Source organism: Heterodontus francisci, chromosome 38, assembly GCF_036365525.1.
Source record: "Heterodontus francisci isolate sHetFra1 chromosome 38, sHetFra1.hap1, whole genome shotgun sequence".
NCBI lineage: Eukaryota > Metazoa > Chordata > Chondrichthyes > Heterodontiformes > Heterodontidae > Heterodontus > Heterodontus francisci.
This window is the reverse complement of record NC_090408.1, coordinates 34,596,513-34,615,196: the sequence shown is the minus strand read 5'-3', so window position 1 is coordinate 34,615,196 and position 18,684 is coordinate 34,596,513. Positions and strand designations below refer to the sequence as shown.

The following is an 18,684-nucleotide window of genomic DNA, read 5'->3' as shown; positions in this document are numbered from 1 at the left end:
ATGTCAGGGGCCCAATGTTAAAGGCCTGCTCGGGTCTGCAATTGAAACCCAACCTGAGCCTGACCCAGCTCGAGTCCTTTGATATTTTCCCGCGCCCGACCCAACCCAACCCTACCCGACCACTGGAATGAAGTTGATAATATTAAAGAGGTTGTGCTCTACCTTGGATGGAATCGCTCACTGTAGACTAATGTGGAGTCTGGATGCATATGTCCTGTCTCGACGTCCTGGCTGTCACTGTGTCTGACCTGGCCAGGCCCGACCCCAAATGCCGGACCCGGAAGAGTGATCCGACCTGAACCTGACACATGTCGCCGGGCCCGGTCGGGATCAGGTAGCTATGCTCCACGCAATGTCTGTTTCGTGGTCCATGCACTATTGATGAGCAATGAGTGGAGCAGGCTCAGCCTAGGTTTCCTTAATGGGCAATGCAGCCTAAGCATCAGACACCACTAAAAAGTGAGTTTAAAAGACATGCCGGTGGAGCCAGGAGGAACAGGAGTGCTTCAGCCAGCTCCACAGCACTAAAGGCAAAATTCAGGCTTCCCAGTTGGCTCTATTCGCACCATCTTTTAGGTACCCAAAAACGGGTCAACCCCAATTTTTACCTGTAGTACTCAGCACGACCAATCCCCCTCCTGATGAGCCCAAACAAATTGTGATACTGATGCTTATGCTTAGCCTAGGCCTCTTGGTCTTAATAGAGAGACTAAGGTTGCATGAGTACAAACAGTACAAGCTAAGGCCACTCTTTGATATAGAATTCAATTTGATGTTACGCTATGCAAAGTAAAGTGCAATAGGAGTCCTCCCTTCATTGGTAATCTTTTGAACTTGTTTCCTTCCGACAGCAAGGACTGATATAGAAGCATTCACGGAAACTCCACTAACCTACCCAGCCACAGAGCCAGAAGAGTTATTTACTGATGAAGGAAGTGCCTTTACCGTTCAAACTATAACCGAAAAGGTAGAGGTCTTCTTCACAAAAGCAATCACAGAGGGAGAAGCTCTGGGAGACATTATTACACTTAGTCCTTTCACTCCAATAACTCTTCCATTCACTGAGGAAGTTGCTGAGATGACCAGATTTCCAGAGGTTCTCACCCCAGCGACTGGCCGCGTTCCAGCTTCTGAGGAACCTGTTCCGTTAGTCACTGAGGAAACTATTGTTCCTAAAGTTACAGACCTACCTGAAAATATAACAGTTAGTGAAGAACTAACCACCCCTGGAATCATATCAGCAGTTACTGAGGAGATCTCCCGTCCAGAGGTCACAGTTTCTGAGGTAGCAACTGTTGCGGTCTCTGCACCTGTCGAAGAACTGACAGCAACTACAAGACTTGAAAAAGTCACAGCGGCTCCACCGGAGACTATGGCCACCATTGAGGAGGTTGTTGTCGCGGCAACAGCAGCTCCAGATGTCCTTGCAACAGTGCCTGAGGAGCTAACAACTGCTCCACAAGAGACAGGCACCCCAGTCACAGATATCATCAACCAAACGTTGATCGAAGAAGATGGTTCTGCAATAGAACCAATAATTCCTGTCAGCCCGATCACTCCAACTGGTAAGTTAACATAGTTAGTTACTACAGTAAGGATATGCAAGCAAATTTGCCATCTGATGATGGTATTTAAAGGGATGATGGGTTCTAGAAGAGGGTACAGTAACGTAGTGGTTATGTGATGGGACTAACAACTCCGACATTGTGAATTCCAGCCCTGCTATTACAACTTACGAAATTGCATTTAATAAATCTGATATTTTGTGGTTGGTACCAAGGAGACCTCAATGGATTGATTAAGGTCATTCAGGGAAAGGAATGTTCCGCCTCTACTTGCCTGGCATACACGTAACTCCAGCCCCACATGAGGTTGTTTACTCTTGTTGCCCCCCCAGAGCAGTTAGGAATTAGCAATAATTATTGGCTTACCTTGGTCGCCCACATCCCAAGAACAACTTTTGTTTTAAGTTTCTTGATCATGAATAAAGGGATAGTCTGCTGAGTTACCTCCTGGAGCACACTGGAGAACATCGTCAAGAAAAAAATCTAACATATTTTCAAAATTTTTTGTTAGAGTAGAAAAGCCAACCAGCCAGTCCTGATGTAGCTAAATAATTGGGTAATAAGAAGTCGTTGTGTCTGTAAACTGACTTTCAATAGATTTGACAATAAAGTCTATTAAAAATCTTTAACAGGAAACTACAATAGCCCAAAAACAAAAATATTGCCAGCACATTGTTCCAATGTGTTGATGTGGTTTTGGTGTATTTTAGTAGAATTGTGGGGACTGGGGGAAAGTTAGCAAGATAGAAGAGAGGACCTGCTAAGAATATCAGAACATAAGAAATCGGAGGAGTAGACCCTACAGCCCCTTGAGCCTGCTCCACCAGTATCGGCAGCACCACCGGGAGCGGTACTGCACAGGCCTTGGACCCAGGCCCAGGAAACCTGGACCTCAGGTAAGTGAGGTGGGGTCACCGGGGCCAGTCCAGGAGGCCCCGAAGAGGGGGAGGTGGGAGGGTGGGCATTCATTCCAGCAGGAGAGGGGTCCCAGGGGTACATTTGTTCCTGGTGGGGGTCCTCCATGGGCCACAAATTGCCCACGAAGAAAGGATACCCCCACCCAAGCCCACAGAGTGGCTCTGGGTGGGAAGGCTGTCATCAGCCTATCCTGCCCCGGGGAGAATCAGAACCAGGATTTCCAATGTCGGGTTCCATGCGATTCTGCACCCACCCTCCCCCCACCCACCCCCAACGAAACCTGCCATCGGGATGAACACAAAATCCTGCCCCACATATCCTGTCATTTCCATCTAACCTTATTTATTTATTTGGTTAGTTAACGGGTTGCTAATTTAGTAAAGTAATCACAAGTTACAGTCCTAGCTTGGAGACAAAAGAAGAACACTTACCAGCTACTGGAGGTAAACAAAAAGAATAAAAAGCAACACCTCCTTCCCCCTCTGCACCGAATTCCCGACTTTAGCTCTCAGTTAAATGAAACACTCTGTTCCCTGATCACACTGTGTCCCACATTCTGTGCAGTCATGAACACTGTCTACTTATATAGAGAGCTTATGACTCAAACGCAAGTAAGAACTGCTAAGCCAGCTTCCTGCTACAGTAATTAGGCCTTATACTGGCAACCTCAGGTTTGAGTGTCCAAATAGTCACTAACACTGATGAGTGCCACAGGTCAAGTAAGACACTATCCAACAAAGAAGTGTATGGAACTATCGGTACCCGTACAATTGGAGAATGTCTGGACATTGTGGACTTTTGTCATTGAAGCAGATATTCCAAAGTTCTACGGGAATGTTCCAACATTCTGAGGTAATTGCCAGATCTTATCACCTCACTCCCTTTCCTCCTACCTATTTTCCCTTGAATTATAGTCACACTTTTGGTGCTTATTGTACTATCTTGTCAGTGTGCTATTATTATAAAATGGGGAGAGTAGACTTTGGGTCAAAGTAACAGGACTTTATTCACAGGGGTCTTCTCATTGAGGTATCTACATGAACACTGAGCAGCACGAGGTACAGACTCATGACATCACATCCTGTCATGATGCTTAAGGTCTACATAAATAATCTACCCATAAACAGCTTATGTACATTATACCACACTTATAGCTCCTTCAGAAGTTCTTCTCTTGTTCCTCTTAAACTCTAAGTATGATGTTCTACACTTGCTTCCTCTGGCCTTTATCCTCATTATGTTGAAATCAAGACTCCTTTTACTTCTCTGCTCTCACTATCCTTTACTATAACTCATTCTTTCCCAGGGGCTCAAACAGGAACTTGCCACCCTTAATCGTCCCTTCTTCCTGCCATCTTTATGCTTTTAAAGCCCAACTTTGGGGCACGTCAATATTTTTAAAATTAATTTCATCTTCCCTCCTACTCTTTTACTTTGTGACATGCTCCACTAAGTGCCCTTTCCCTTCGTTTAGCTCCTCTGTGAACACAATAATATACATCAGGAAAGTTCCTAGTATTTATCAATTTTATTTATTATAAAAGGTATATCATCAGCTCATTGACTTTTCAGTGTGAAAGGTGACCATTCAGCCCATGGGTGCATACTATCTACTCTAATCCTACTTTTCTGCTTTTTTGTTGAATTCTATAGTATTTTCTTTTTCAAGTGTTTATTTAATTTCCTCTTAAATATTGTGATTCACTGAACATCAACAATTGCTTGTTAGAATACATCCAATAGGCTTATAATCTTGTGTGTGAAAAGTTCTCTTTTTCTAGATCTTAGTGTTAACGTTGAATTTATGCTCCCAACCCTTATTACCAATTCACTGGCCAGTGATTTTTCCCTGTCAACCTCTTTCAAAACTTTGAATAGTCTGTTGTATTTCCCTCTAACCTTCTCATCTCCAATCAGTACAGCCCTGGTTCATAGGTCAGCGCTGCTTTAGCCCTTTTGTTTTTACTCAATGATAGACAAAGTAAACATCACAAGACTGAAAAATCTTGACACTGTAATGGAGTAGATGGCCGTACTGTCAAACCAAACTACAGGTATGGTGGGCTAGATAATTAAAGAGCTGACCTTCAAACTTGCGAGTCAATCAATAAAATACTGCTAAAAACGTTCAAGCTTGGAATCGAGCCAAGCCCCTGTGCCTATTCAGACAAAGTTGGAGTGATAATAAACTCCAGATCCCACAACTTGGCTTCATTTGCTTGAAAAGAATAAATTTAATTTAATCCTGGAGATCCCAACCAGAATCAGAATCAGGTTCTTGAAGAATCCAGTTTTTGCTCTTATTGTCACATCGCACTCAATCCTACTGTATAGTTGTCACATGTCAGACAGCCCAAAAGATCACAGCGGAATGTCAAATTTATTTTATACTCTTCCTATATAAAATGCAGTAAAGCTTTCTATATAGTTGTGTCCTTGGGAGTCAGTTATGATGATAAGGGATGAATGGTAAGAGGGTCAGTTTCATCTGCTGTGTGTATTACTCAAAGCCCAGTATGCATTATATCATAGGGATAATGGTAAAATAGTGAGACTGCATCCATTGTATGCATTATGTTTTATTTGACTCGGCTCAATCACCTGCTCATGTGTTCCTCAACAGGGATTGTTTTCCATTACCGTGCTATTTCGAGCAGGTACAGTCTTAACTTTACTGAGGCCCAAATTGCCTGTTTAGAAAACAATGCCATCATTGCCACCCCTGAGCAGCTTCAAGCAGCCTATGAACAAGGATACAACCAGTGCGACGCAGGCTGGCTCTCTGACCAGACTGTCAGGTAAAACATACGCTAGATCCCTTTGCTCCTAATAGTATGTCAGCTACAAAGTATTTACAGCACAGGAACGGGCCATTTGGTCCATGGTGGTGTTTATGCTCCACACGAGCCTCCTCCCACTCCTCTTCATGTAACCCTATCAACATACCCTTCTTATTCCTGCTCCCTCATGCCTATCTAGCGTCCCCTTGAATGCAGCTATGCTATTCACCTCAACTACTTTCTGTGATAGTGAGTTCCACATTCTAACCACTCCCTGGGTAAAGAAGTTTCTCCCAAATTCCCTCATGGGAACTATCTTATTAGTGATTATCTTATATTTATGTTTCACCAGTGGTGGAAATAACTAAAAATTATAGCCTACATAGTGAACATAATTGTAAGGCATTCCCTTATACACTAGTTTAATGGTGATAATCCATGTGCTAGTGCTGCCATTAAACAGCACACAAATAGCATCAATTGCTTACAATTAGCAACATAGTATAGCATTATTAACTGGAGGAGGCCATTCAGCCCCTCAGATCTGCTCCGCTATTTAATTAAATCATGGCTGATCTGCACCTCAGCTCCATTTTCCCACCATTGCTATATCCCTGGATATCCTTGACTAACATTGATCTCAGTCTTGAACGTTCCCATATTCCCAGCATCCATAACCTTTTGTGGGAGAGTGTTCCAAATTTCTACCACCCTTTGTGTGAAGGTGTGTTTCCTGTTTCCACTCCTGAATTGATGCAATAGAAAGAACGCTGTGATTCAAAACCCCTTAGCATCTCTATCAGAGTCTGTTCTACGTCATCATCATTCAAACGAGATGGCTAACCTGAGGCCTTGTCTTCCTTCTAATGTGGACATAAAAGATCCCATGGCACAATTTGGAAAAGAGGAGGGGAGTTCTCCCCAGGGTACTGACCAATATTTATCCTTCAACCAACATCACTGAAAAAATAGGTTATCTGGTCATTATCACATTGTTATTTGTGGGATCTTGCTGTGCATAAATTGGCTGCCACATTTCCTACATTACAACAGTGATCACGCCAAAAAAAAGTATTTAATTGGCTGTAAAAGTGCTTTGGAACATTCTGAGGTTATGAAAGGCACTATATAAATGCAATTCGTTCTTTCTTTCTAAAAATGCTAATCCTAAACTAAAAATTGACTCTCCAAGTCTCTTCAATTTTCCACAGTCAAAGCAATAGTACAACTTCTTCACTGTGCACAGTGATTGGGGCCTACTTGTACAGGTAGCCCCCAGCCACTCACCTCCCCATAGTTCCTGCCAACAGCTCACTCACATTGCGTCAGTCAATTGATTCCCCAGAAATCTGTCAAATTGCAGATGGGGGTCTAATTCGGTGCCTATCACTCTGAAATATCACTGAGCAGCAGTTTTGCAAAGTATCCAGCTCTTCAAATGATTGATGGAAACATGTCGACAGCCTGATGGGAGATTGGTTAAGAAGGTAAGAGCCCCTGAGATCCAGGGCAATTTGGCAAATTGGATCCAAAATTGGCTTAGTGTCAAGAGGCAGAGGGTGATGGTCGAGTGTTGTTTCTGCGAGTGGAAGCCTGTGACCAGTGGTGTACCACAGGGATTGGTGCTGGGATCCTTGCTGTTTGTAATGTACATTAATGATTTAGACGTGAATATAGAAGGTATGATCAGTAAGTTCGCGGATGACACGAAAATTGGTGGTGTCATAAATAGTGAGGAAGAAAACCTTAGATTACAGGACGATATAGATGGGCTGGTAAGATGGGTGGAGCAGTGGCAAATGGAATTTAATCCTGAGAAGTGTGAGGTGATGCATTTTGGGAGGGCTAACAAGGCAAGGGAATATACAATGGATGGTAGGACCCTAGGAAGTACAGAGGGTCAGAGGGACCCTGGTGAACTTGTCCATAGATCACTGAAGGCAGCAGCACATGTAGATAATGTGGTTAGGAAAGCATATGGGATACCTGCCTTTATTAGCCGAGGCATAGAATATAAGAGCAAGGAGGTTATGATGGAGCTGTATAAAATGCTAGTTAGGCCACAGCTGGAGTACTGTGTACAGTTGTGGGCACCACACTATAGGAAGGATGTGATTGAACTGGTGAGGGAGCAGAGGAGATTCACCAGGATGTTGCCTGGGCTGGACCATTTCAGCTATGAAGAGAGACTGAAAAGGCAAGGGTTGTTTTCCTTAGAGCAGAGACAGCTGAGGGGGGACCTGATTGATGTGTACAAAATTATGAGGGGCATTGACAGATTAGATCGGAAGAAACTTTTTCCCTTAGCGGAGGGGTCAATAACCAGGGGGCATAGATTTAAGGTAAGAGGCAGGAAGTTTAGAGGGGATTTGAGGAAAAATGTTTTCACCCAGAGGGTGGTTGGAATCTGAAAAGCACTGCCTGAAGAGGTGGTAGAAGCAGGAACCATCACAACATTTAAGAAATATTTAGATGAATACTTGAAACACCATAGCATACAAGGCTACGGGCCAAGTGCTGGAAAATGGGATTAGAATAGGGAGGTGCTTGATGGCCGGCATAGACACGATGGGCCGAAGGGCCTGTTTCTGTGCTGTATGACTCTATGACTATGACTCTGACTCTATGATACTAATCGTAAAAAGCAGCAAAAAATTAACATTTTTAATTTTTAGTCAAAAGCAACAAACTTGGAGAAATAGACGTAAAGTACATTTTTATTTCTAGCATCTCTTCACTTATCTTCTCTTTCTGAAGATGTTGACTTCTTTTGTGGGGTAATGTTCAAGGGTGCAAGGTGTCCTGTGGTAAGTGGCCATTCCTCGTAAAGAGTCTGACCGGTCTCTTATCCACAGTCGGATTCTTGCCCAGGGACCGAAGGCAAAATTTGAGCAAATGCAAAAATTTGATTTTGTAGATTTTTCATTTCTGAAACATCTTTTTAATTAGGTACCCAATGGTGAATCCCAGAGAACGGTGTTTTGGTGACAAAGATGGCTTCCCCGGTGTTAGAAGCTATGGTATCCGCAAACCCGAAGAAATCTATGATGTCTACTGCTACATTGACTGCCTCAATGGTACATTATCCAAATATGACCAGGAACCATAGTTATGGCTCCTAAATATTTTTGCCTCTCTAACTCACTCTCCTCCTTTAAACCACTCCTTAAAATCTACCTTTCCCCGTCGTAATATATCCTTATATGGCTCAGTGTCAAATCTTGTTTGGTAATTCTCCTGAGAAGCACCTTCAGACCTTTTCCTACAACAGAAATACAAGTTGTTCAAAGCTCGGTAACTACATTTTGCAGTGATGTTTGACAAATTCCAATCCATGTTTTAGGAAGGACACCTCCATTCTATCAGCTTCACAGTATTCTGGTCATTGTTTGTGGCAGATACAGTCAGCTTGGAATTCAAAAAGGGAGTCAGCCGAGTGTACCTGTTTGACAAAGGTGGAGTGATGAGCAGCAGTATAGTGCATTGGAGTTCTTTTGAACGGAAGTGTGTCTGATGTCCTTTATTTGCCATGTGTGGGAGAAGTCCATGACTGAGGCAGTCATCTATGGGTTGTGGAGGGGAATGAGTGTGATGGGCTGAATGGTTTTCCCCTTTCCAAGCTTTGTTTTAATGTCTTTGTATATTAAGAAATCAAATGAAGGGCCACAGTGCAAAAAACCACTAAGGTTGAAAAAAAGACAAGATGAGGTATATCACAGAATGAGGGTCAGGTGACACCAAGTTTATATTTTTAAAAGGCTATAGATTATAAGAGCTAACGAAGATGAGAAGATGGAGTTACACGGTTTTGAGGTCTGTGGAAAGCAAGTTTTATTAGGAGATAGTCAACAAGTCTTGATTTCAACTCCATGAGGATATAGAGAGGAGAAGAATTTGGTAGGATGACGTATTTAGAACTTAAGGTTTATGAAGAAAGTTATGGCGGTAAAGGCCATATTTTACACTAAACTAAAGACAAGAAAGAATGTAACAGAAAGCGTAGGGTAGGGGCCAGTGATGAGAAACTGGCAGGAAGTAACATTACATCTTAAACAGAGCTGCATTCCCTCAGCAAAGGGTTAAGTTGTGTTTCTTCGCACCGAGGGCATTTGAAATGTACAACAGGGTCATTTAATGAGAGAATGGCCCGCTGAGCAAAGTTTCAAAATTTAAATGATTCTCTATGAAGATACACATGAAATAAATTGTAAAGAAGTTGGTAGGAAAAAATAGTTCATGATATTAAAAAAAGATGATACCATAATTGTGCACAATTCTACATTGAAAAGTTACACTGAAATCTTTATGCATGCTGTTCATAAATGTGTATTTTATAGAAAACATTTTTCAAAGACGAGGAGAAGTGGCCATGCATTACAAGCAAAATGCGATATTACCTATCTTGCTTCAGTTTGTTTCTGCACTGTTGTTATAGTGTCTATTTCTGATATAGGGGAGGTATTCCATGCAACTGTGGCAGACAGGTTTACATATGATGAAGCAGTTGATTATTGCTTCAGCCACAATGCTAAGATAGCCACTACTGGCCAACTGTACGCAGCCTGGAAGCAGGGCATGGACAAGTGCCGAGCGGGCTGGCTATCGGACGGCAGCGTTAGATACCCCATCCAAAATCCCAGACCATACTGCGGCAGCGGGCGAGCTGGAGTGAGAACAGTGTACCAGAACCCGGATCAAACTGGATACCCTGATCCTGAGTCCCGCTACGATGTCTATTGCTTTAGAGGTGAGCAAGAAATAATATCTTTTTTGTTGATTTTTTTGATATTTTCCCGATACAAAACTGATGCAGAGAGTTTGTAGGATCCCATCCAGACTGAGTCAATGAATGTCTCCTCTTTCTGCTGTCTCCAATAGTCCAACAGAAAATTGTTTACTAATGGGTATGATTCCACAAAATAAAGCTCTCCTCAAATAAGAACAGGCAGTCTAACTCAGAGAATCTATCAGAATGGTCAGTGTGGAAAGTGAAAAAATGCCACAATGGTGTAGCAAGGAACAAAGATGATGGCTTCAGCCTTCCCAATATACAGAGGAAATTTCACAGTAACGTTAAATGAATTGGAATTCATCGTCTTTATTGCATTTTTCTTATTGTTTAGAAGACATTGTTCCTGTGGTTACTGAAGAGCCAGAGGCTGAGAAGCTGACAGTACCTGTGATCCTAGTGGACAGGATCTCACCAACTCCTGATGTTGAGCTTGATGTAGCAAAGACAGTGAGACCAGAGGAAGCTGAACAAGGCAGGACTGATACGTTTGTCATGGAGACTACAGGGCAGCCCACTATTACATTGGGTTTGATTGAAGAGACTATAGCAACCCATGTGGTACCAAAGGTGGAGATATTACCGCCTGAATGGACTACAGTATCCCTGGTTTCTGAGCCTACCACTGAAGCCATCCCAGATACATATGTCACAACTGAAGAGGCTGAGAAATTCTTTGTGACAGTAATACCAACAGTGGAACCTGGTGAGTACTGTACTTAATTATTTGGGAGTAGAGAACAGGAAGTTACTATTGATGAGGTATTATGTGGCACAGTGGTGCAGTGGTTAGCACCGCAGCCTCACAGCTCCAGCGACCCGGGTTCAGTTCTGGGTACTGCCTGTGCAGAGTTTTCAAGTTCTCCCTGTGACCGCATGGGTTTCCGCCGGGTGCTCCGGTTTCCTCCCGCAGCCAAAGACTTCCAGGTGATAGTAAATTGGCCATTGTAAATTGCCCCTTGTGTAGGTAGGTGGTAGGAGAATGGTTGGAATGTGGTAGGGAATATGGGATTAATGTAGGATTAGTGTAAATGGGTGGTTGTTGGCTGGCACAGACTCGGTGGGCCGAAGGGCCTGTTTCAGTGCTGTATCACTAAATAAAATAAATTAAAATAACCAGCAAACTAATACTGTATCTTCGAGGAACCTATCCTTGTGTCAATGAGAAGCCATTGATTTGCAATTTGATCCCTTCATTCCTGAAGGAGCTGATTTCTACTACATTAAGGATGTTGGCAGAGAGCCTTCTGTTACCTTGTCTAAGAGGCAATTCTTCATGCATGAGCTTACACAGTGATGAGGGGGTTAGGCTGGGTGGTGAAATTGGTCTTCGGCCTGCTTTATCGAACGTCAATATCTTCAGTTGACTTCAGTGGAAATGATAATCAGGTGCTAACATGGGCGCTGATTCACTCTTGCCCATTTCTCACTTAACTTCCTAGACCAGTTTCAGCCATTGGGTATTGGAAGGCTATTCACTTGTCGGGAGGCAAGCATCACAATTTTGTGGAATCCAGTCAGAGGTTTCGCATTGTAAATACCCATTCAGCTCGACATATTTTTGGTTTGGTTTGAATATTCACTGAGAGCATAAAGTTGAAGCACATGGCCAGGGAAGTGGTGCAATGAACAGCATGCACTGTATCTTCAAGAACGCTTTGTTTTGAAAAAAACAACCTTGGCAAAGAGGTTAAGAACAAGGGATGCACAACTACAGAGGAGAACAACCTGATGTATTTTCCAATGTAGGAGGATCCAGTGCTCTGTGTTCACAGTAAATGTTACACGTCAATTTTATCCCCATGATTTAAAAATGTTTTTTGCATTTTCTCTCAGGGTCTGCTGATGTAATGCCTCTGCCAGAAGTTGATATCAGTGGAGAACCTTCTGGAATACCCGACATCAGTGGAGAACCTTCTGGAATACCGGATATAAGTGGAGAACCTTCTGGAATACCTGATATTAGTGGAGAACCTTCTGGAATACCGGATATTAGTGGTGAACCTTCTGGAATACCTGACATTAGTGGAGAACCTTCTGGAATACCGGATATTAGTGGGGAACCTTCTGGAATACCCGACATTAGTGGAGAACCTTCTGGAATACCGGATATTAGTGGAGAACCTTCTGGAATACCTGATATTAGTGGAGAACCTTCTGGAATACCGGATATTAGTGGGGAACCTTCTGGAATACCCGACATTAGTGGAGAACCTTCTGGAATACCGGATATTAGTGGGGAACCTTCTGGAATACCTGACATTAGTGGAGAACCTTCTGGAATACCGGATATTAGTGGGGAACCTTCTGGAATACCTGAAGTTAGTGGAGAACCTTTTGAAATACCAGATATCAGTGGAGAACCTTCTGGAATACCTGACATAAGTGGAGAACCTTCTGGAATACCGGATATAACTGGGGAACCTTCTGGAATACCAGATATTAGTGGGGAACCTTCTGGAGTACCTGAAATTAGTGAAGAACCTTCTGGAATTCCAGATATTAGTGGAGAACCTTCTGGAATACCTGAAATTAGTGAAGAACCTTCTGGAATTCCAGATATTAGTGGAGAACCTTCTGGAATTCCAGATATTAGTGGATTACCATCTGGAATACCAGATATTAGTGGAGAACCTTCTGGAATACCAGATATTAGTGGAGAACCTTCTGGAATACCGGATATAACTGGGGAACCTTCTGGAGTACCTGAAATTAGTGAAGAACCTTCTGGAATTCCAGATATTAGTGGAGAACCTTCTGGAATTCCAGATATTAGTGGATTACCATCTGGAATACCAGATATTAGTGGAGAACCTTCTGGAATACCTGATATTAGTGGAGAACCTTCTGGAGTTCCAGATATTAGTGGATTACCATCTGGAATACCAGAAATCAGTGGGGAACCATCTGGAATTCCAGATATAAGTGGAGAAGCTCCTGAAATACATATAATTCTGGTTACTCCAGAAGATAAAGAATATCCAACAATTCCGTCTGTATTTGTAGAAGCAGGTGAAGGGCCCATTGAAGAACATATTTCAGGGATTCCAGATCTAAGTGCGGAGCCATCTGGGATTCCAGATATAAGTGGGGAATTGGATGTCAATGGAAAACCATATGACATTAGTGGAGAACCTTCTGGAGTTCCTGATGTTAGTGGGGAACCTTCTGGAGTTCCCCAAATTGTTATTGCATCTTCCAGAATTATTGACATAAGTAAGGAAACTTCTGGCATTCCTGATGTTAGTGGAGAACCTTCAGGAGTTCATGAAGTTAGCGAAGATCTTTCAGGAATGCCTGATGTTGTAGTGAGCACTGGACCAACAGAGCTTGAAATAACTCGGGTGGAGACAAAAGTACCAGAAGAAGCTCAACGTGAAGGAGATGAGGTTTCTTCAGTGTCAATAGAGAGCACAACATCCAGCGGAATAGAAATGTCAATTGCTTCCGAGACTGTAGGGGTACTAAAGGTTACTCCTGCCACCCCAATAGCACTTACAACTGTTCCACCTCAAATCCCGCCAGAAGTTGTGACAATTGTGGCTGAACGGGTGATAGCAGAAGGTACTAAATGTTTTGATTCAAATTATCTTCCTCAGTTGGAGTAGGTTCTGTAATAAATGGTGTTCCAGCAGCATGATGGAAAACCGTAGCCAAAAACCACTGGAAATGTGTAATTTATCACTTACTAGCGGATCACCCATGGTGGTGCTCACGGTAAGTTGGATGAAATGCCGTTTTATAATGACTGGAGTTATACCATGTAATGTGCTATTCCGTACTCAAATGGGGATATGTTTAAGATGGTGCTTTTAAGGCTACGCAATCTCAGTGCTGTAAGCAAATACACCTCAGGGTCAGTCAGAGTTTAATTGCTACTCACTGAGGGAAGCTGGCTGATAGGCAGGTGTTTTTAATATGTCTCCTGGTCACAAAACACAGGAGATGGAAATTAAAGTACAGTCTTTGACATATTGAAGCACAGCATCTGAAATTTTGACAGTAATCCTTACTTTACCTCTTGCTCACCTTCAGAGAAGACAGGGTGCAGGAGGGAGGGAGAGAGAGAGAGATATATTTTACTATTGAGTGTGGTTAACTTTCTCGTACAACAAGGGATGTCCTGTCATTTTATAGCAATCTGTCTGACTACTGGACTCGCAAAAGAACTGAAACTTAAAAAAAAACTTACCCAGTTGGGCCAAGTGAGGTTGACCGATAGACATCCTTCAGAATTAAACTCAAGGTTTCGTGATAAGGAATCAGATGCTGAGTTACTGAACTGGCACTTTAAATGTTTATGTGGGCCCTTTTTCTGGGATACTTAATGGGATTACATTGGCTTGAAAAAGAATATTCTGTAATATGCATTTATAAGTTGGTGGAGGTGGTGGGGTGACTGAAGAGACAGCCAAGAACAAAAAGGAAAAAGCCCCCCTTGCTGGTCCTTGAAACTATTTTTGTGGTTGGCCTTTGCAACTAGGGGAAAAACAGGGATCTTCAACCCATCAGTGTGAGTTGGAGACAGACTCAGACTGTTACAGATGAAATGACAGTACCCTAACCCATCCAACTCTGCCCTAACATATATTGAAACATTAACTGGAGTTCCAACATTACCTTTTTTGCGGGGCAGGAGCAAGGAGGCATGGATGAATGATATTAGACACTGAATTATCTTTAGGAATATGGGACTATGTGAAGGGTTCAAAATCGTACCAATATTTTTCCCCAAATCATTACACTATCCGGCAGTGATGAGATCTAACCCCATATTCCAAAAGATAATTCAGTGTCTAATATCATTTCCCGCACCCCGCCTCCCCCCAACCAACACCAAAGTCTAATTATCTGTTTTTAAACAATTTTCCAAATGTCGTGCCAATCAGGATGAGTATGGTGGTTAGGCTACTGAACTAAAGATCCGGAGAGTATGAGGACAAATCCCACCATACTTGAGAATTTTAATTCGGTTTTTTAAAAATGTGGAAATAAAAGGCTGGTGTTAGTAAAAGTGATACTGTCGGGTTGTCATAAAAACCCAACTAGTTCACCAGTCCCCTTTAGGGGAGGAAACCTGCCACCCTTACCCAGTCTGGGGTATATGAGAGTTCAGACCCATGCCAATGTGGGTTGACCCTTAACTGCCCTCTGACGTGGCCTAGCAAGCCATTCTGTTGTACCATCACTTTCTCAGGGCAACTGGGGATGGGAAACTAACCTTGCCAATGATGCCAACATCCCGAGAATGAATATTAAAAATTGATATTGTGAATATTTTCTAGCCAGCTTCCATGCCAACACCTAAACCAGTTGTTCTAAATTCCTCCATGTGGCTTTTTAAAAAAAAAACTGGTACTAAAAAGTGAGAAAAGGGAGTTAATGTGAGTGTGTTAAGTGTTTCGAGGCATGTCAGTCAGAAAATAGATCCCAGTGATATAACAAATAATTTGTATTTAGGAAGCTGCACTGAAATATCAGTTCAAGCTTTTGTGCTCAAGTCCTGGTCTGACTATGTAGCACGTTAGATCCGCAGTATTTTGTCTTGGCTGAAGCAATCTAAACGTCATTTGAAAATTAAGAGATAATACTTATCCGCAACTATCTTTGTTTCACAAAGACCTGACACCCACTGCAAAGTGCCTACATTATATGACATTAAATCATCTTCAAATCAATCTAAAGCCAAACCTTTTGAACAATAACTAAAGGTAATTCAGGGATATGGGGAAAAGATGGCTATATGGAGTTAGACCATAATCTCATTGAAGGGCAGTGGAACAGGCTCAAGGGGCTAAATGGTCTCCTCCTATTCTTTTGCTCCTACTTTTACCAGCATGTGTATTTTGGGTGGGTTTAGTGGGTAGGTCAAGCAGGTGTTGGCATGGATCTCCAGGGATTTTATGACTCTCTGTGGGCTTTCTTATTTATTTAGAGATACAGCACTGAAACAAACCCTTCAAGCCCACCAACTCTGTGCCAGCCATCAACCACCCATTTATACTAATCCTACATTAATCCCATATTCCTACCACATTCCCTCAATTCCCTACCATCTACCTACACTCTACCTACACTAGGGACAATTTACAATGGCCAATTTATCTATCAATGTGGGAGGAAACCAGAGCACCTAGCAGAAACCCACACAGTCACAAGGAGAACTTGCAAACTCCACACAGGCAGTACCCAGAATCGAACCTGAGTTGCTGGAGCTGTAAGGCTGCGGTGCTAAACCACTGCGCCATTGTGCTGCCCCTTCCACTGCCTTGGTGTTGTCAGGCTATGTGTCTGTCATCTAGTACTGGATAAGTCGACATTTCCTCCAATTAAATGTTGGGAAGGCCGTAGCTATTGCCTTCAATCCCTGCCACAAACTCCATTCCTTTTTTTGTCTGATTATGCTCCTGTTAAGCACCTTGGGACATTTTGCTACTTTAAAGGCGCTATATAAATGCAACTTCTTGTTTCCCAGGCTGACTGAACAATATTTTTATACAGAAATGTTACTTTTGATATAAATACCTGATTTAAAACCTTAAGCCTCAATCCGAAGAGTTGTTTTTAATTGTGCCATACTAGTGAAAAACTCATTACTGAGTTAGCATCATACCTGACAAAGAAATTATATACAAAACATTAGCAGGTTTGCTACTAATTTTGCACAGTGCAATTTCAGCCTTAACGAGAACACTTTTGATTATGCAATAGATTAAGAAGACTGAGATAGAGGCAGGCACCACACATCCAGGGGATAGCAGCTTGAATGTGATGCTTGGTCAGTTTCCTCAATAATGCAACAGCTGTCGAGGGGTTCTTGTGGCAATTGTTTATCAAAGATTAACTTGATTTGGATGTGCTGGATATTCCTCCCGTTCTGAGGAGGGAGCCTCAGTCCTCCACTGAAATCAGTGGTCAATCAGTCTTCTAAAATAGGTTTCCCATTGTTAGACCTTTGATATGGGCTTCTACTCTCTGCTACATCCCACAGCTGTCCTTCATTGTCAGTCTTTCATTAAGGTCTTCCCATTCATCGTCACACCATCCTATCCTCAACATGTCGCATGGTCTATTCCCAACTGAGATCACTCCACAAATTCCAAAAGTACCAATATTTACTCGTAGCATTTATGTCCATACTCATGGCAGTATTCTCGCCAAAAAAATTCTAGTTTCTGGACATAGGTTGTTCCTTCTGTTGATCGTTTTGTCTTCTCAGCTGATGGCTCCTTGCACATCACATTATAGAAGGATCCAGCATTAACTTATGAATCATCAGGGTCTAGCTCACACAATTGCCTAAAGCTTTTAGGACTCCCTTTGAGTACAGTACTGACATCCAACACAAGCCTTGAACAAACTTTTCACATCCCCAAATATCTCTTTCTGCTTCTAAGGTGCTCTCCTCAACAACCACCTTCATCTGAGAAGAGTAAGCCGACTAATGTTGATTTTCTGTTCCTAAGGAGTTCCACCCCGTTTACTCCAGATGCTTTAACTCCATAAGCATAAGTAAAAATAGCACTGTGGGTGTACCTACCCAACATGGACTGCAGCAGTTCAAGAAGGTAGTTCACCATCACCTTCTCAAGGGCAATTAGGGATGGGCAATAAATGCTGGCCTGGCCGGCGACGCCCACATCCCAGGAATGAATTTTAAAAATTTCAATGCTCCATGTTCAAGGGTAGTGAAATCCAGCCCTGTGACATGAACTTGCAAGGTTGATTTGGAAAGCAGCGTTCAAATGCTTTGACCTGACATGAAAATGCTGATCAATCAAATGGAGAATAATCCAATTCGATTTATTTTTCATAAATCATCGATCTTTCCAATTTGGGCCAAGAGGTTGATTAAGTTATTTGAAATAAATTGTTATGGATAAGCTGTTTAAATCATACACATTAAAGGAACTAGTCCTGGGTGTGTTTTAACTGGACTAATTCCTAGTCCTTTAGGTGCCTAGTTATTGCCTGAGTCAAACGTTGAGTAACTTCATCACTCTATGATTTTACTGGTTTTTCCATAGTTGTCCCTGGCCCATGTCAAGACAATCTCTGTGGTAGAGGAACGTGTGTGCTGAGAGATGGCAGCTATGTTTGTGATTGCCCACCTGGATTCACAGGAGAACATTGCGAAATAGGTACGTGAGTCAATTATTATGTTATGCAGCCAAGCTAGCATTCTTTCCAATCCAATGAAAGATTGCTCTTCAATGATTGGGTCATTAGTATCTTTGGATTTAACTTACATTCTTCCCAAATGCAATCTCATGTTCAGTGTGGCAGTTGCAGCTGCAGCACAAATATCAATTTCAATTATAATGGTCAGTTCAGCTTGGGTATAGAATGCAGTTAATGCAGTATATCTTCAACACATCAACAATTGGGTAGATGGTAAGATCTCACATTGTAAATCTGCTATTGTAAATCTCAGGAAGAAACACATGGCACTACCCTCTGGATTGCTGCTGTAAACCTGAAACTTTATTATCGACTCCCTCAAGTGGTACGCTGCACATGCTACACCAAGCATGTACAGTGGCCTCGGATGAACAATACACTACAGTAGACGACACTTTGTATCAATCCCAGTCACCAAGATACAGGGAGATAGTCCAACCCTGGAGATAGT

At 42.4% G+C, this 18,684-nt stretch overlaps 1 protein-coding gene across 1 annotated transcript in view; it reads left to right on the top strand.

The window, feature by feature from the left end:
- Positions 1-18,684, top strand: part of acana (aggrecan a) — a 48,911-nt gene that overhangs the window by 7,232 nt on the left and 22,995 nt on the right. The window contains exons 6-13 of the mRNA XM_068017640.1: positions 852-1,565; positions 5,107-5,281; positions 8,213-8,340; positions 9,717-10,010; positions 10,387-10,758; positions 11,889-12,347; positions 12,612-13,616; positions 18,080-18,193. Coding sequence (XP_067873741.1) covers positions 852-1,565; positions 5,107-5,281; positions 8,213-8,340; positions 9,717-10,010; positions 10,387-10,758; positions 11,889-12,347; positions 12,612-13,616; positions 18,080-18,193 — 3,261 coding nt within the window. The remainder of the gene's footprint in view (positions 1-851; positions 1,566-5,106; positions 5,282-8,212; positions 8,341-9,716; positions 10,011-10,386; positions 10,759-11,888; positions 12,348-12,611; positions 13,617-18,079; positions 18,194-18,684) is intronic.